Genomic DNA, 16,867 nt, shown 5'->3' on the forward strand with positions numbered 1-16,867 from the left:
GTCCCTTTAGCTCCTTCCTGAGAAAAACACAGAGTTAGCGTCGTATCATATGCACATTCTGTTGTAAAGCTGTTACTATATCTCAGACGACGTACTTGTTTGGATATTGAGACTAAATTCCATCTCTTCACTTCTGTAGCTGAGAGTGTTTAAGCTGGCCAAGTCGTGGCCCACCCTCAACATGCTGATCAAGATCATTGGTAACTCAGTGGGAGCCTTGGGAAACTTGACTCTGGTGCTGGCCATCATCGTCTTCATCTTTGCCGTGGTGGGCATGCAGCTCTTCGGAAAGAGCTACAAAGACTGTGTGTGTAAGATTGCGGCCGACTGTGAGCTGCCCCGCTGGCACATGAACGACTTCTTCCACTCCTTCCTGATCGTCTTCCGGGTGCTGTGCGGCGAGTGGATCGAAACCATGTGGGACTGCATGGAGGTGGCAGGACAGGGCATGTGCCTCATCGTCTTCATGATGGTCATGGTCATTGGTAACCTGGTGGTGAGTGTTCGAGGGTTCTTCAAAATAGCAACACATTTTATAAAGTGGTCAGAGATTAAAAGAATGACCTTTCAACATGTAGTCACTTGTTTCTTCTCATGTGTTCAAAGGTGTTGAACCTGTTTCTTGCCTTGCTGCTGAGCTCATTCAGCGCCGACAACTTGGCCGCCACGGACGACGACGGCGAGCCCAACAATCTGCAGATTTCCGTCAGGCGTATCAAGATAGGCATCGCCTGGATAAAAGCGAAGGTGCGGATACTGGTGGCCAGTCTGCTGAAGAAACCACCGATGGAGGACGAGCAGAAGCCCTTGGACGACATGTACGACAAGAAGCTGAACTGTATCGCTAACCACACCGGCGTGGACATCAACCGCGACCTGGACTACGCCAAGAATGGTAACGGCACCACCAGCGGTATAGGCAGCAGCGTGGGCAAGTACATGATCGATGAGGACCACATGTCGTTCATCCACAACCCGAATCTGACCGTCTGCGTGCCCATCGCTGTGGGAGAGTCTGACTTTGAGAATCTCAACACGGAGGACTTCAGCAGCGAGTCGGACAATGAAAACAGCAAAGAGGTCAGTAAGAGGAGTTAACATACATATATATTTATATATATATATATATATATATATATATATGTATATATATCCAGGAGAGAAATGACAAAAAAACTGAGAAGAATCTGCAGCATACACAACAATACAACACTAACAATTACCAGTATATAAATAATAATAAGGCTCGTTTATAATGCTCAGCTTCTCCGGGACAATAAAACCATGGGTGTGGCTGGGCTCTCTGCGCCGCTCAGACACTAACTACAACTCCATTACTCAATAGAGCCCTCTAGAGTGGCTAGAGCAGGCAAGGCAGTGTGAAAGAATCGGCTACCCGCTGATGTATGACTTGTGCTGAAATGTATTTATAAGACTTTCAGAGTGGATGGGCTGTCATTTGATCTTCCATTTCCGTGTTCATGTGGATGATATGTGATGTTCACGATGTCCATCTCAAAATGGAAAGAGAGCTCTGTGATCAAAGGTCATTTTTATTCCCTTTTAAAAACTGAGCCAATGCAATTTGATACTGACATAAAATGTACATTTCCTGACCGGTCCCAGAAGGCTTGATGAGTTCAACTTTTCCCTAAGTTAGCAGCTCTGAGCTCTGCAATGAAAAAGTGAAAAGTTTCAGAGTCACTGTTGTTGCTCCGTGTGCTCACGCATCTTTTTCCTCTGCAGCTGGACGACACCAGCTCTTCGGAGGGCAGCACCATCGACATCAAGCCAGACGTGGAGGAGGTGGTGGTGGTGGAGCCGGTGGAGGAGTACATGGAGCCTGAGCCATGTTGGACAGATGGTGAGAGCGCTGCTCCCGCTGCAGCCATTACCTCCACTCCACAACACAGAGACTCCCCCTGGGCTGAGTGGAAATTGTGTTGCGGCAGGGTGAAGGATAGTTTCATTATGAAAGATCACTCACCCGTGGAGAGTACTTATCAGACTGTCATATATCTGATGCTTGCACTAATACGCTGCATTTAAAGAGAAGTATTTCACTTAGGGTAATGGAAATAAACATTACTTACCTTCTATATTACGGATGCCATTATAGACGGCCGAAGTGAATACAAATACACAGAACTAAAATGAAATTAGAGAAGATGTGCTGTGATTTAAAACTTGACCCATTCTGAATTTACTAAGCTTGGTGGTTAACGACAACATTCAGACTTTAAACTGCATTCAGAGGTGTAACAATAAAGGCGTCCACTCAGTTAATAATTTTTTTTTCTCATCCTTTGCCTTACTAATCAAATGTCGTCCCTTCTCCTGTGTGTCCTCAGCTTGTGTGGCCAAGTATAAGTGCTGTGACGTTGACATCACCATGGGTTGGGGCAAGCCTTGGTGGTTCCTGAGAAAAACCTGCTACCTGATCGTAGAGCACAACTGGTTCGAGACCCTCATCATCTTCATGATCCTGCTCAGTAGCGGTGCCCTGGTAAGAAGGAAATAAAATAAATGAAGATTACAGATTGCACTGAGGAGGGGAAACATGTTGATCAGCGGTGCAGTCAGTTGTATGTTGGGACAGGGGCCAGAGGCGCTGGTGATAAATGAACTGTAACATTTATTAAGCCGTGGATCTATTTCCTGGAGTGGAGGAGGGCATTTTTCTCAAGCATGTCAAACGCTCCCAAATAAGAGTAAAGACTTCTACTAATCTATATTACTGGCATAGTGAGGAGAAATCTTTCACGCAGAACAGATCTTTTTCCTTCCTGTAAATCACCGTTAGTGATCATGGCAGCGGCGCTGCGAACAATTTCATTAGCGGGATCGTAAATCCTCACGTCACCCTCTTTGCCGTAACTGAGGCTTGTTTTCCCGCTTGCCCCGCAGGCCTTCGAGGATGTGTACATTGAGCAGAGGAAGACCATCCGGATCATTTTGGAGTACGCTGACAGGGTTTTCACGTACATCTTTATCCTGGAGATGTTGCTGAAGTGGGTGGCCTACGGCTTTGTCAAGTATTTCACCAACGCCTGGTGCTGGCTGGACTTCTTCATTGTGGATGTAAGTCTAGCTCCTTGTGTCCTCCATCATGTGTTGTAGAACAGAGTAGTTACTTGGTCCTCAACCACACCCTTGTCCAACAGCAACACACCGATTCATAAAGCCTCTTAAACGGCTGAGCTAATGCTAATTTCTCCATTTTTAACTGTAACAGAAATGATTTGTCTTTATTTGCTAGATTTTCATAAACCACATTATATGCACTATAATATTCTTTATAGCTACAGCATATGATGTTTTTATTATTCTATATCTGTGTTGCTCCTATTGTTGTCTATTGGGTGTGGTTAGGTTTGAAAGGTCAGGTTATTAATTGAATATCTGCTTCGTGGCTTGTATTAGGTGAGAGGGCATGCTGTTAGTAATAAAAAAATTATTACTAACTTTATGCTTATTACTCATGCTGTAAGGACAGTGTTTTACAAGACTATATATACTGCAGTCTGTCCGTGCCAAGCGCACACATGCCTTATTCACCTTTTACAACTCCGTTTATCTCTCTGAGTCGCTTGAATATGTGCAATGAACACCGGCTTCTGAATTTAAACGCTATTTGTCGGCGATCTAGAAGCAATAAACTGTTTTTTCTTTTTCTCTATTTCTGATTTTTGACAGAAACTGAACACACAAATATTTATATGCACAAATTAGAATCATCCAGTCAGTAACCGAACGTATTAATTACCACCATATTCAAGTCGTGCTCAGAGCCAGGGGATGTGTCCTCGATGTTTCTGTACAGCTGTCTCTGCCTGTGTTTCTGACCTCTGAGATGTTTGATATGTGCCTTTGTCCTCTCTCTCTGTGTACTGCTCTGCTCCTTGTGACAGTCAAGTCTGAAAGTGCAGAACAGGGAATCTTTACTCTATCCTCTGGCAGCTACACACATAGCCACCATTTAATCTGATTTAGTTTATTTTATATGATGTGTATATATATATATATATATATATATATATATATACACCGATCAGTCATAACATTAAAACCACTGATAGGTGAAGTAAATAACTTGTGACCATCTTGTGACAATACAATGTTCTGCTGGGAAACTTTTGGACCTGGCATTCATGTGGATGTTACTTAGACATGTAGCACCCACCTAGACCAGACCAGGCTCCCCCACCCCATAGCAATGACACTCATTGATGGCAGCATAATGCAGCCTGACACATACACACACACCAAAACTCAAAAATCATGAACGTGTTTGACCTGACCTCCAAATTCACTACATCCCAAACTGATCATGTATCTATGGGATGCACTGGAACAAGCCTCATCCACAGAGACCCCTCCCCTCAACCCATAGGACCCAAAGGCCTCCACTAACAAGACACCAGACACCACAGGACACCCTCAGAAGGTCCATATCCATTCTCTGATGAGTCACAACTGTTTTGGAGGCAAAAGAGAGACCTACACAATATTAGGTCATAATGTTATGCCTGATCAGTGTGAACTTAAACCTCATTGTAATGTTGGGAAGAAATAAGGGGATAGTATTGAATGCAAGATACTTAATTTGCATTTGACATGAATCAAGGACTGATCTATACAGAGTGGCGTGGTTGGATAGAATAAGAATTCCCCTGATTTCTGACTTTCTCCTTGAACTAACCACCTCTCCGCAGTGTCCAACACCTCAGCCAATACCTGTGAATGGACTCCTATCAATGGCCAGAAGTTTGAGTCATTATAAGCTCCTGTGATTTAACCCCCCCACCCCCCTGCAACAAACACACACATATTACACTCTTTAGATAATGAACACTTAAACTAATCCCACGTCCATGCATTTACAGCTATTTTTCATTCATGCTTTTAAATTTGACTCACACAGCGCACACAGAGCTTGTATTGATTATAATGATAGCACACTGTGCTGATTCTGGTTATTGCCAATTGTAGACTCCCTGCCTGTCAGGGCAGTGCGGAGCCCTATGTTTCCCTCCCTTCCTCTCCCCCCCGTCCTCCCTTCGTTCCCTCTTGGAAGTGTAAACCTCAGGAATGTGGTGATATTGTGCTGAGATGTAATGATGGTGGGTGACAGGCGGCCGGCGGTAAGTTTGGTCTTCACTAGCGCTCCCCCTTAAAACAAACACAAAAAAAATAAAAATAATAAGGCAAGACAAATACTTGTGCTTGATGATGAGTCTGGGCTGTGTTGTGGCCTGAGTGTGCCTCTGCTGTCATGTGTTGTGGGTGAAACCATTGCCATGGACTCAGACATGTGTGGGGGGGCACCATCATTAGACCGGCCTGTGTTTTATTTATTTATTTATTTATTTTTTCCTCTGAGTGTGGATGCACCTGACTCTTTGGATGAAAGTGTCCTCTCCTTATTTCCCTGTTATTGTATATTTCTGTTATCCATTAGATTTTTGTTATAAAAATGTCTTTATCATGTGTTTATTATGTCAGAGCTGTTTAGCATCATGTTAGCGTCAGTTTTACCATCACTGGATAACTCAAGCAGATCTAAATAAATGAATACATATAGTTTTGATATTTTTTTTTACTCGATAGGAATAAATATACTTTTATATTTTGAAATCCTCTTTTTAATTATTGTTAAAATAGGCTGTTCTTGATTGGCAGCGACACTGAGGAGTGTGAGCGTGAGGCTGTTAGGTGTCATACTCCACTCATCTTTCTTTTTCACTCAGATTATTATCATTGTTTTGTGTTTTGTTTTGTTTTTTCCTTTCTTTTGTTTTTAGTTTGTTTTATTTCTGTTCGGTATGTGCTGTCGTCATCATGGGATCACAGCCCCAGATGTCATTGGCCTTGCCTTGCAGAGCTCTGTGAGAAGGACGTTGAGACACTGAGGCCGCTACCACACAGCTGGCCCAGCGGGGGGGGCCAGAGGCAGGCACCCCAAAGGGGGGCTCTCCAAGGGGTCAGGCTGAAGGTGACAATTACCCCAAACACTGTAGTGTAGATGAAGGCAAAATCTTTATTTTACTGTCTCCCCTTCAGAGCAGCTGCTAACTCACTCAAGAGGCGAGGTTATTGATTTAAAAAAAGGTTTGTGCCAAAGAGTAAGTACTGCCACGTAAATTTAAATCAATGCTCACACCTTTCCTGCTGTTCTGTTCTGCACTTTTGACGGACTCCTCTTCCAAACAGTTCACCTCTTGTAGTCTTGTGTTGATAATGGCATCAGTCAAAATGAAGATTTTGCCTGTAACAAACCTCCCTCCGTGATTTTGGTAAGCTTTGAATGTTGTGTAATTCTTGCGGTGAGTTTGACCGGTTGGTGTCGATGGCTGGTTGGAGGTGCTTTCACATGTCTTTACTGTTGATATTTTTTACTTATTTGTAAGGAACTGGCACTCCCCTTGTTTCAGTCCTCCCAGCATCCGCACCAAGAAAATGACATTTAGGAATAAGAAATGACTTCCTGCTGATTCATTTCCCGTGACTGTGAACAAATGTATCTCTATTTCACCAAATTTCCTCTGAATTTATCCGCCTGTACTTGCATTTTGCATCTCTAATAATGTGCATTTGGCCAAAGAAAGCTTCCTGAACCGCCTCTAAAAGCCGTTCAGGGCTCTTTAAATGACTTCTTCTCACCACTCCACTTGAAACATTAGTGCAGCTTATTGACCGCTATTGTCCATTTCCTCCTTGGTTAACAATGTGGTGCTGTATCTTTGCCCAGCTTAAGTCATCTATCTGGCCCAGAAACACAAGCTGTGTCTGAATTTCCCATTTATGTATTTATTACTACAATAATAGCCCTTTACATTAACTGTATACTACACTAACTCACCATAAAGTGTTCCTTGGTGGCTGCCGCCAGACGTGATAAGGGGCTGGGCCAGTTCCTTTGAGGTTGTGTGCTGTTATTGTTAACCGTGGTTAACTGTGTGTAACTCGACTGTACTCCATGTATTTTTGTCCTTTCAGTGCCATCCAGTGCTAATAACTATATCCGGTGTGCCCTTAACCTCCATCCCCTCGTTTCTTGTGTGTGGTTCATGTGACTGTGGCTCTCCTATTTGACTCTTAAATGCCGTGTGACAAACTGAGTGTGACGTGTTGAAGAAAGAAAAAAAACAAAAAAAACAAACAAATGGCAAAATGACACACTTGTACATGTTTACTTGTATTCTTTCTCTTAGGTTCCGTTAGTTTGTCTGTCTTAAATTATATGGGATTTTATGCCTCAGCCCGAGAGCGACATGGAGAGACAATGTTAGAGGGGCAAGGGTAAGGCTCTCAAGTCTGTTGGGTTTTTTGTCAGCTTCCACAGGGTAACCTCTCTCTCCTTCCCTCCCTCCCCAAATCCTCTTCCTCTGCTCTTCCAGTCCCTTCGCTTGTATCTTTACTAAATCATGTAGCACTCTTTTCTGCCTAATTTACCCTTTATTTGAGTCTTATGTCTCTATCTCCTCTCTCTCCCTCTCTCTCTCCCCCTCTCTCTCTCTCTCTCTCTCTCTCTCTCTCTCTCTCTCAACCACTAATTTCTTTGCAGGTACAAAGGACTTTTCACATCTCGTCAACTGCCCCAAAATAACAGACAAACAATCCCTATGGCCTACTGCTACTAAAAAAAAAAAATACTACGCACATAAAACCTATACTAAACACTGACCTTCTCTCTCAGTGTATATACATGTATAAATGCAATATTATACATGCATATACATGCATAGATTTATGTGTGTATGTCAAGCAACTCTCCGCCTATACCAGGGCCGTCTCTCTTCCCTAGTGAATATTCTCACTTCTAACAGTTTGGAACCTCTTTTGCTTCTCTGTTTTTGTGTAGGTGTCTATAGTCAGCCTTGTAGCTAATGCGCTGGGCTACTCCGATCTAGGGCCCATTAAATCACTCAGGACACTAAGGGCCTTGAGACCCCTCAGAGCCTTGTCACGTTTTGAAGGGATGAGGGTAAGATCCAAAGCTAAGCAGCTGATCCTTCCGCATGCCCATTCAACAGTTTAAAGCATGCTAGAACTGATCTAAAACAAACTTAAGAGGACAAGAAAAAAAAAACTCCAAAAATATTGGGGATTGTTTTTTTTTTTTTTTTAAACCAGGTAATCAAAGCCAAAAAAAAAAAAATCACCTTTCCATGCGCAATCCTGTACCATGCCTTTGTTAGAGCGAAAAAATAAGTCATGATGCAGCTGGGAGACTGAGTAAAGTAACGGTAAAGTTGTATTGCCGGCAGAATAAAAATACATTTCAATTGAACTTTTGCTTAACAAAAAAAACAAACAAATTGATTTGATAATAAGAGAGAAAAAAATACCCAATATTTCACAAAGCTGCCTCATCACATTAAGAGACCAACTACAGGTTCTGATGACTTCATTTTACTTTGTTTCTCCTTGATTGGCCAAAGTGAATGTGAAATTATTCAAAGCTAACCAAACTTACATGCCATCTCATAGAGCATTAAAATCAACAGTTAGCTGTTCATTTGGCCTGATTCTCAACCACTGCTTTCAATTGAGAACTACCCCCCCACCCCTTCCCCTTTACCCTCCCTTCCACATGCCCCCCCTGCTCCCATAACCTCCCCCCTCCCCCCCAGCTCACACCATCCCTCAACGCATCTAGCATCGAGAACAACCAGCAGGAACCGGGGAGCTGCAGGACGCCAAAAACCTCTGCCTAACCAGTCACACTAAAACTCTGCATGCAGGACAGCTGCCAAACAGCCGCTCAGAGGACTCTGTCTTATCTGTTAGATTCAGTGGCTTCAGCCGTCTCTCCCTTAAATACTCAGATCTGATTGGTCGTTTCTGTGACTGGCGGTAGCGATAGGTTGCACCTGGTTGTTGTCACCCGTAATCCCTTCTGTCTCTTTCTCTTTCTTGCTCTATGGCTCTCATTTACCTCTCACTATTCTTGGACTGGTTGCCAAGTCTTCTAGTTTGAGCTTCTCCTCCTCCTCACCTCATAGTCTCCCTCTTCCTCTTCCTCTTCCCCACATGTGCAGCACTGTGCAGCACCCACTCCACCCTTCCTTCCTTCCTTCCTTCCTTCCTCTCCTGTTCCCCTTCCTCTGCACCCTCCTTCCTATCCCTCCTCACTACTCACCCCACCTCGACCCAGTTCGGCTGGGCCGGACCGCTGCAGGGTCACCACACTCTCTCTCCTGCTTGTCCAGGATCTTTCTGCATCAGGGACTGAGACAGAAACCACACACTCTCAGTGTTGTGGCTTTGGGAAGACGGTATTTGTTAAGCTTCTGCCAGTGCCAGCTCTTTGGGTTGCACCCTCTAACCAGCTGACCTGCTCCACTCCGGTGGCAGGTTCTTACTGTAAAAGTTTCTCAACATCGTCCATATTAAACTCATATTATCAGGCAGAAGCTTAGCAAATACGCTAGGCTGCCATTTCACACAAGGCATTTCTGCTGTCATGTCATGGCACCACATACTGTAGCGCATACAGCAGGCCCCGGCTTGCCTTCCACTCCCACAGGAAGTGAAACTGGGAGGCAACAACGGGCCTATTTAGATTCTGACTTTGAGTTCTGGGTGGAAGGTGGCCCATAGGTTAGCACTAGCACTTAGTTTAGACTCTCAACACTCTCAACCCTAGACAGACAATGTCTCGCCCCTTCTTTTTAGTACGTCCCAAAAATGACAGACCAATACGAGAACACGGCCTGTGCAACCGTTTAGAGAGCGGATTGATTGTAAGTGAATTAAACCTTCAAGTTTGCCTCATTCATACTAGATATCCAGCGACTAAAATGTGATGCCGTTGCACGTGAGCAGACATCAGTGCTTTTAGGCCCTGGATAGGCTTTATGGATGTTGTCACGGGTGTTTCACTGAAATTTTTAGACGCTTAAGCGTTAATTTTCGGGCTAGACCTGGTAATAAGATGTTGTCATTTTTGGGGTTGGAAGACAGCACATTTGCTTCAGTAGAGTGTATTAATGCCAGTACCAATGCCCCTATGAATGACCTCATTCACTGGGTGTATGTGGTAAGGGAGGCGAGGGTGGCCCAGTAACGCAAAGGTGAAAAAACAAAACAAACAGAGAGGAATTTGATCCTGCTGTATCAGTTTTCTTTACAATATTGTCTATGTTCATCAATTGAGTTACCATTTTGTTTGGACTGGAAATGGAAAATTTGAGGTCAAAGCAATAAATAAATGAATAGGGAAGTACATGAATGGAGAGATGACACCAAATGAAAGAGATTCTGGAGAGTTAGAACAATGAGAACTTCTGCATCCTCGCTGGTTGAGTCCCACAGCACGACAGCATCGCAAAGTCCCAACGCACCTCAACCCGCCCCGAGTGAGCAGTGCAGCTTCGATTGGACACATTGCACTGCTTAACATGCAATGACTATGGGCTGTTCTGACTTTTCTACTTTGCTCTCTCTTTCTCTTAATGCTGCTTTGTAATCTCAGTCCTAGTTTTCTGAGAAATGCATTGTACAGGAATGACACCACCTCTAGCCATTTTACCCAATGTATCCCCTTTTTTCCAGACGAACCTGCTGAAGAATTGGAAATGATCATTTTAGCTGTAACGGCTATGGAAGGCTTTAGATATAATGGGGGCTTTGGATGTAACCTCTGAACCCCAGTCGTCTGTTTTCACTACGAGCAGGCTAATGAAATTGTAGATATAGGTAGATATTTGTCAGACACCCATAAAAAAACAACTATTTAAACATCAAATGGCTCGTCTGACACACAATCAAGCAAAGCTTCATGATCTCTTTAGCCGCTATCTCTCTATCCACACATTTCTCTATTTATTTATGTATTGATTTGAGCGGTTCTTGAGATTGCACAATGCCATGTAACACGCATGTATTAAAAAAAAAAAACAACTGCCGATGCACATTATGCATTTTTGAAAGCCATTTTCCCTCTTTCTGAGAATGCTTTCCACACAGCATGGCCTAATTCTTTATTTTTAAACACTGACTCTTTGGAAGCGTTTAAATTCTATCTCAGATCGAGCCAAGAGTCATTCTCTCAGCGAGTGCACCCACAGCACCATTATTTATTTATTTATTTATTTTTAGCCCTAAAACAAATATCTGAAACATTTGACGCTACAGTTTAACAGCGTGCCCATTGCAGGTCGCATGTGAAATTTCTGGATCCACGTTACAGCACGAGTTAGCCCGTGAAGGCCGTGCACACGCTGAGAGAATCCTGCTCTAGAGCTCCTCCTGTCTGTCTGTCATGAGGAGGGAATATGGCTCCACAAAACGAGTCTGCCAAAGACATGCATGCTCAGCTGTCTGCCTGAGAGCTGCTGGTCGGCCTGCCTAACACTGGTAGTGAGCGGTTCACTGTGCTGAGCTTATTACTGGCAACTATAAACAACGGGACAACAGATAGGATGGCTAGACGAGCGTATATTAGGGGGGTGGTGACGGGTGTTATAATGCTGTAATGTTATATTGTTTAACTCAGGCTAATTATGGAAAAGAGTCAGCTATATTAGAAATTACTGTCTTAATGTTTGAGATTGGGGGTGGTAAGAGTGGACACTTCATAGTGGTATGGCAAACACTTTCTACTCTTTATAAAGTAAGCATTCAGAAATACACATTTATATCTATTTTGGTTCAAAGTCCAAATATTATAGATCACACGTCTCACAAATACTTCTATTATAACCTTATATTTACATGATTATGCATTGCATTACTTACAAATTTTAAATAACAGATACAGGACAGATAAACCCGTGTGTGTGTGTTTGTGTGAGTGTGCCTATAGCTATAATGAAATAAATATTAGGATTATATAGCTTTTGAAGTGTACATTTAATCTGTCAAAATAATTTCCAGAACATGAACCCAACGTTTTTTTTTTTAATTAAATGTGATATATATGTAAGTGTACAGTTCTCCCTACATGTGAAGACATAATACATGAAGCAGTCGCTGCATGAAGACTGATTAGATTTCTGAAGAAAGATTAAGTGTACGTAATAACTATGTGATTCATATAGATATTTTAGGGGTGTTTGCTTTGGAGCATGTGTTCGTATATGTGTGTGTGTGTGCGTGTGTGTGTGTGTGCTCGAGTGTCCCTTCAGCAGCAGTCCTAGCTGCGTGCCTCAGCCGATCAAAGAGCATCTCAGACTCACATCAGTGCTGCTCTAGTTAGACCGGGACTGATACGGCTCTCCATTCCATTAATTGCGCACACTTCAGTATGCACAGCCACATCGACGTGACGTCGTAGTACAACTGGGCTGCTGCTCTGTAATAAACGGTTTATGACATTTTTTCAAATAGTGGGAAGCCATAACAGTATGTAGTGTCTTGTTAGAGGGGGTTGACTGAACTGTGTTTGCTTTGTGGTTCTCACACTGTCATATCCTGTCTTCCCTGGTCTGGTCTAGGTGGTAGTCAACGCCTTGGTGGGTGCCATCCCTTCCATTATGAATGTGTTGCTGGTTTGCCTCATCTTTTGGCTGATTTTCAGTATCATGGGGGTCAATCTGTTTGCGGGCAAGTACTACTACTGTTTCAATGAGACAGCAGAGGAATACTTTCCTGTCGACATGGTCAACAACAAGACCCAGTGTTTGGCACTCATTCATCAAAACTTTAGTGAGGTCAGGTGGAAGAACGTCAAAATCAACTTTGACAACGTAGGCGCCGGCTACCTCGCCCTGCTGCAAGTGGTGAGAACGTCCCTCCTACAGCAACCTGCTCTCGCCCGACTCCATTTCTTGTTTCACGCTAACTTGGGTTTCTTTCCTGCTTACTTTCCTCATTTTCCTCATTTTTTTTTCTGTCTTTCTGAGCTTCACCGATGGTCTCTCGTTGCTTCAAACGCCTATTGTTCATACTCACTGTGCATATTAGTGTGTTTCTCCGCCCTTTTCTTCATCCACGTGTTTCTTTCCATGCACAAGCTGTTCCACGGGACATGCGTCAGTTTCGGTTTGAGTTTGAGTATTCTTTGAGGATTGCCATAATTTCAATTTATAATTTTCTTTGCATCATTGCTATTATTTTTAGGTTAATACAAACATGTTTACTCATGTCTCTTCCTTTTTTTTAAAAAAGGCCACATTCAAAGGCTGGATGGACATTATGTATGCGGCTGTGGACTCCAGAGAGGTACATGCATTGCTTCTTTGATAAATATTATCTCACTCGATGCCAGGTTGTGAAAACGTCTTAAAGGAATTGTTCAACATTTTAGGAACTTAATTTAAGAAACTTTCCACATATAATGTGGAAAAGGGAGTTTTTCCTTGCCACCGTTGCCTTCAGGCTTGCTCTGGGGGTTTCAGGCCGGGTTTTTGTAAAGCGTCTTGAGACGATTTGTATTGTTATTGACGCTATATAAATAAAATTGAATTGAATAATCCAAATATAGCAGCAGCCAGATAACATAGATTAGGACAAAGACTAGAGTATTTCTTGGCTAGGCCCAGTAGCCAGGGAATTATACATTGGGACATGACCCCTTGTAAAATAGTGAATTGTAATTTTTATACTAAGGTTTCAGTATAAAATGATTAATGTCAATAAGTAAACTTTAGAGATACTGGTAGATGGGAACTTTGGGCAACTTTATGCTAAGCTACATTAGCTGGCTGCAGGCAGTAGCTTAATATTTATTGAACACAGATGAGAGTGATATTGTGTCCCTTCAAACTCTCTTCCTGCCTTTTAAGGTGGAAGACCAGCCCGACTACGAAGTCAACATCTACATGTACATCTACTTCGTCGTCTTCATCATATTTGGCTCCTTCTTCACCCTCAACCTGTTTATTGGTGTGATCATTGACAACTTCAACCAGCAGAAGAAAAAGATAAGAGCTGTTCTTTATCCTAATTCCTTATTTTGCTCAAAGAGATGCTATGTTTAAAGAGTAAGGATATGATTATAATCAAATCTCTGCTTTGTCCCTTTACTTTGGAGGTCAGGATATCTTTATGACAGAGGAACAGAAGAAGTACTACAATGCCATGAAAAAACTGGGGTCCAAAAAGCCACAAAAACCTATCCCTCGACCACAGGTATGGTTTTTCTTTCTATGGTTACTGCTTCTATTTATATTGTCCAGCAAATTACTTCAATAAACGCTAACTTGATTTCTTTGTGTGTCCTTTCACCATCTAGAACAAGATTCAGGGAATGGTGTTTGACTTTGTGACGCAGCAAGTCTTCGACATCTCCATCATGATTCTCATCTGCCTCAACATGGTCACCATGATGGTGGAAACCGACGATCAGTCGGATGAAACAGAGAATGTCCTCTACTGGGTCAACTTCATCTTTATTGTAGTGTTCACCACAGAGTTCTTGCTGAAGCTCTTTGCCCTTCGCCACTATTACTTCACCAATGGCTGGAATATCTTTGATGTGGTGGTGGTCATCCTGTCTATTGTTGGTGAGTAACGGAAGTGGAAGACGGTGAACCAGTGACTTGAGAGTGTCACCATTTATTCCGATTATATTTCTTTTTTCCCCTTTCTCTTTTCCTCAGGTATGTTCTTGGCGGACATCATTGAGAAGTACTTTGTGTCGCCTACATTGTTCAGGGTGATCAGGTTGGCTCGTATTGGTCGTATCCTTCGTCTGATCAAGGGAGCTAAGGGCATCCGGACTCTACTCTTTGCTCTGATGATGTCGCTGCCAGCTCTGTTCAACATTGGCCTACTGCTCTTCCTGGTCATGTTCATCTTCTCCATCTTCGGCATGTCCAACTTTGGCTATGTAAAACACGGGGCGGGCATTGACGACTTGTACAACTTTGAGACCTTTGGCAACAGCATGATCATCCTGTTCATGATCACTACGTCAGCTGGCTGGGACGGCTTGCTGCTGCCGATACTCAACTACCCACCAGACTGCGATCCCAACTTAGAGAACCCTGGTACATCAGTGAAGGGCGACTGTGGTAACCCTTCGGTGGGGATCTTCTTTTTTGTCATGTATATCATCATTTCTTTCCTGATTGTGGTTAACATGTACATTGCCATCATCCTGGAGAACTTCAGCGTGGCCACAGAGGAAAGTGCCGATCCTCTCAGCGAGGATGACTTTGAGACCTTCTACGAGATCTGGGAGAAGTTTGATCCCACTGCCTCTCAGTTCATCACTTTTGCGAAGCTATCCGACTTTGCTGATGCATTGGAGCACCCACTTCGTGTGCCGAAGCCCAACACTATAGAACTAATTGCCATGGACATGCCCATGGTGAGTGGCGATCGCATTCACTGCCTCGACATCCTGTTTGCCTTCACTAAGCGTGTGCTGGGTGACAGTGGTGAGTTGGACATGCTGAGGCAGCAGATGGAGGAGCGTTTCGTGGCAGCCAACCCCTCCAAGGTGTCGTATGAACCCATCACCACCACCCTCCGCCGCAAACAGGAGGATGTCTCTTCCAGGATTATCCAAAATGCCTACCGCGCTCACCTTATCAGGCGTGGCATCATCTTCAAACGCCACACTTTTACTAACAATAAGCTCGAAAACGGCGGGACCAACCAGGAGAAGAAGGAGAGCACGCCATCCACTGCCTCTCTGCCGTCTTACGACAGCGTGACCAAACCTGACAAGGAGAAGCAGGATGAAAACAAGGAGGATTGGGCCAGGAAAGAGAAGGACAAAAACCAAAAAGATGAGTGGGAATCCAAGTGTTAGGATTCAGTGACTCCTAAGATCCAATAAAAACACAGCGAGATGAGACTCTGAGCCCAAAACCCAACAAATGTAGAAAAAGTGATCATTTGCAAGTAAGAAAAAAACAAAACAAAAAAAATACAACAAAAACAAACAAAAAAATGTTTACATACTCAAATACTACTGAGGCAATGTGGTTTCCTATGTCGTCAAAGACAGCTGAACCAAACACAATCAGTTTACCGAGGAACTTTTGCTGCATAGAGACCAAGTTCAAAGAAATGAGGAATAAGTACAAAATGAAAAACAGTGACTCGAAATGTGCTGGCCAGTGGCACACATTACTTTGGGGACCAAGTGCCAAGGCACAGAAATCTCTGCTAGATGATTGGAGAAATGCAAAATCACTGCTACCACCGAGTGTGGAACCTCGCAGCAAAGCGCCAGTGCTGCGAGACCAGATCACACAGATCCCAATAGAACTGTACTAGCAGTCTAAAAGGAGGTTCGTCTGTAAACGCTGAGTTTATCATCTTTATCAAGAAGGAAACGATATCAACCAAGCAAGTTTAGCTACGAAGGGAGGGGTGAAACCCACAACCGCAGACAAAGATTATTTCTGTTTGTTTGTGCTGAGTATACTTGCATCTTACTTCATTATTTGAGCAGCAAAAAAAAGAAAAAAAAAGATAACATTTAGCCCATGTCACAGGTCTTTTCATCTTCTCTTTGTTATACTGACATTAAAAAAAGGACGTTTTCTACATGGGCTTTCACACTGACCGGGTAGGGGTCACTAGTCATCGTTTTGACTTGGGCTGAAGGAGACTTGCTCAGACCGAGTTCCAGATAAATAGTAATTATTGTGCTCGTCCAATGCATAGAAATGACTTGCATGAAGGCATGTTTTGATCAGGAATCATGCATGAGTAATCATAGTCCACAAGACACTAGTTCTCAGACCACCGCAGTGGCTTGACTATAGGTTTGAGGCTGTCCTCTGGGGGAAATTACAAGAGCTATAAAAGGAAAATGAAGATTGTGGATAATGATATAGGGAATATTGGAGGAATGATATTTGTATGATCCCGCCCTTCACTAGTTTTGCTTTTTTCGACTGACAGATCTTTTAATTCGGCCCTTAATCCAGAAGTAAATGAAAGATGTAAGCTTTCAGAG

At 43.2% G+C, this 16,867-nt stretch overlaps 1 protein-coding gene across 6 annotated transcripts in view; it reads left to right on the forward strand.

Annotated features, from left to right (window-relative positions):
* Nucleotides 1-16,325, forward strand: part of scn8aa (sodium channel, voltage gated, type VIII, alpha subunit a) — a 36,531-nt gene extending 20,206 nt beyond the window's left edge. For all 6 annotated transcript variants that reach the window (XM_084553107.1, XM_084553105.1, XM_084553106.1 and 3 more), the window contains exons 15-26: nucleotides 140-496; nucleotides 607-1,080; nucleotides 1,747-1,864; nucleotides 2,352-2,506; nucleotides 2,908-3,081; nucleotides 7,865-7,987; nucleotides 12,444-12,728; nucleotides 13,117-13,170; nucleotides 13,734-13,871; nucleotides 13,975-14,079; nucleotides 14,183-14,453; nucleotides 14,550-16,325. In XM_084553107.1, the coding sequence (XP_084409233.1) occupies nucleotides 140-496; nucleotides 607-1,080; nucleotides 1,747-1,864; nucleotides 2,352-2,506; nucleotides 2,908-3,081; nucleotides 7,865-7,987; nucleotides 12,444-12,728; nucleotides 13,117-13,170; nucleotides 13,734-13,871; nucleotides 13,975-14,079; nucleotides 14,183-14,453; nucleotides 14,550-15,709 (3,414 nt within the window). In that variant the 3' untranslated portion in view covers nucleotides 15,710-16,325. The remainder of the gene's footprint in view (nucleotides 1-139; nucleotides 497-606; nucleotides 1,081-1,746; nucleotides 1,865-2,351; nucleotides 2,507-2,907; nucleotides 3,082-7,864; nucleotides 7,988-12,443; nucleotides 12,729-13,116; nucleotides 13,171-13,733; nucleotides 13,872-13,974; nucleotides 14,080-14,182; nucleotides 14,454-14,549) is intronic.
* The last annotated feature ends 542 nt before the right edge of the window (nucleotides 16,326-16,867 follow it).

This window comes from Chelon labrosus, assembly GCF_963514085.1.
Source record: "Chelon labrosus genome assembly, chromosome: 10".
NCBI classification, from domain to species: domain Eukaryota; kingdom Metazoa; phylum Chordata; class Actinopteri; order Mugiliformes; family Mugilidae; genus Chelon; species Chelon labrosus.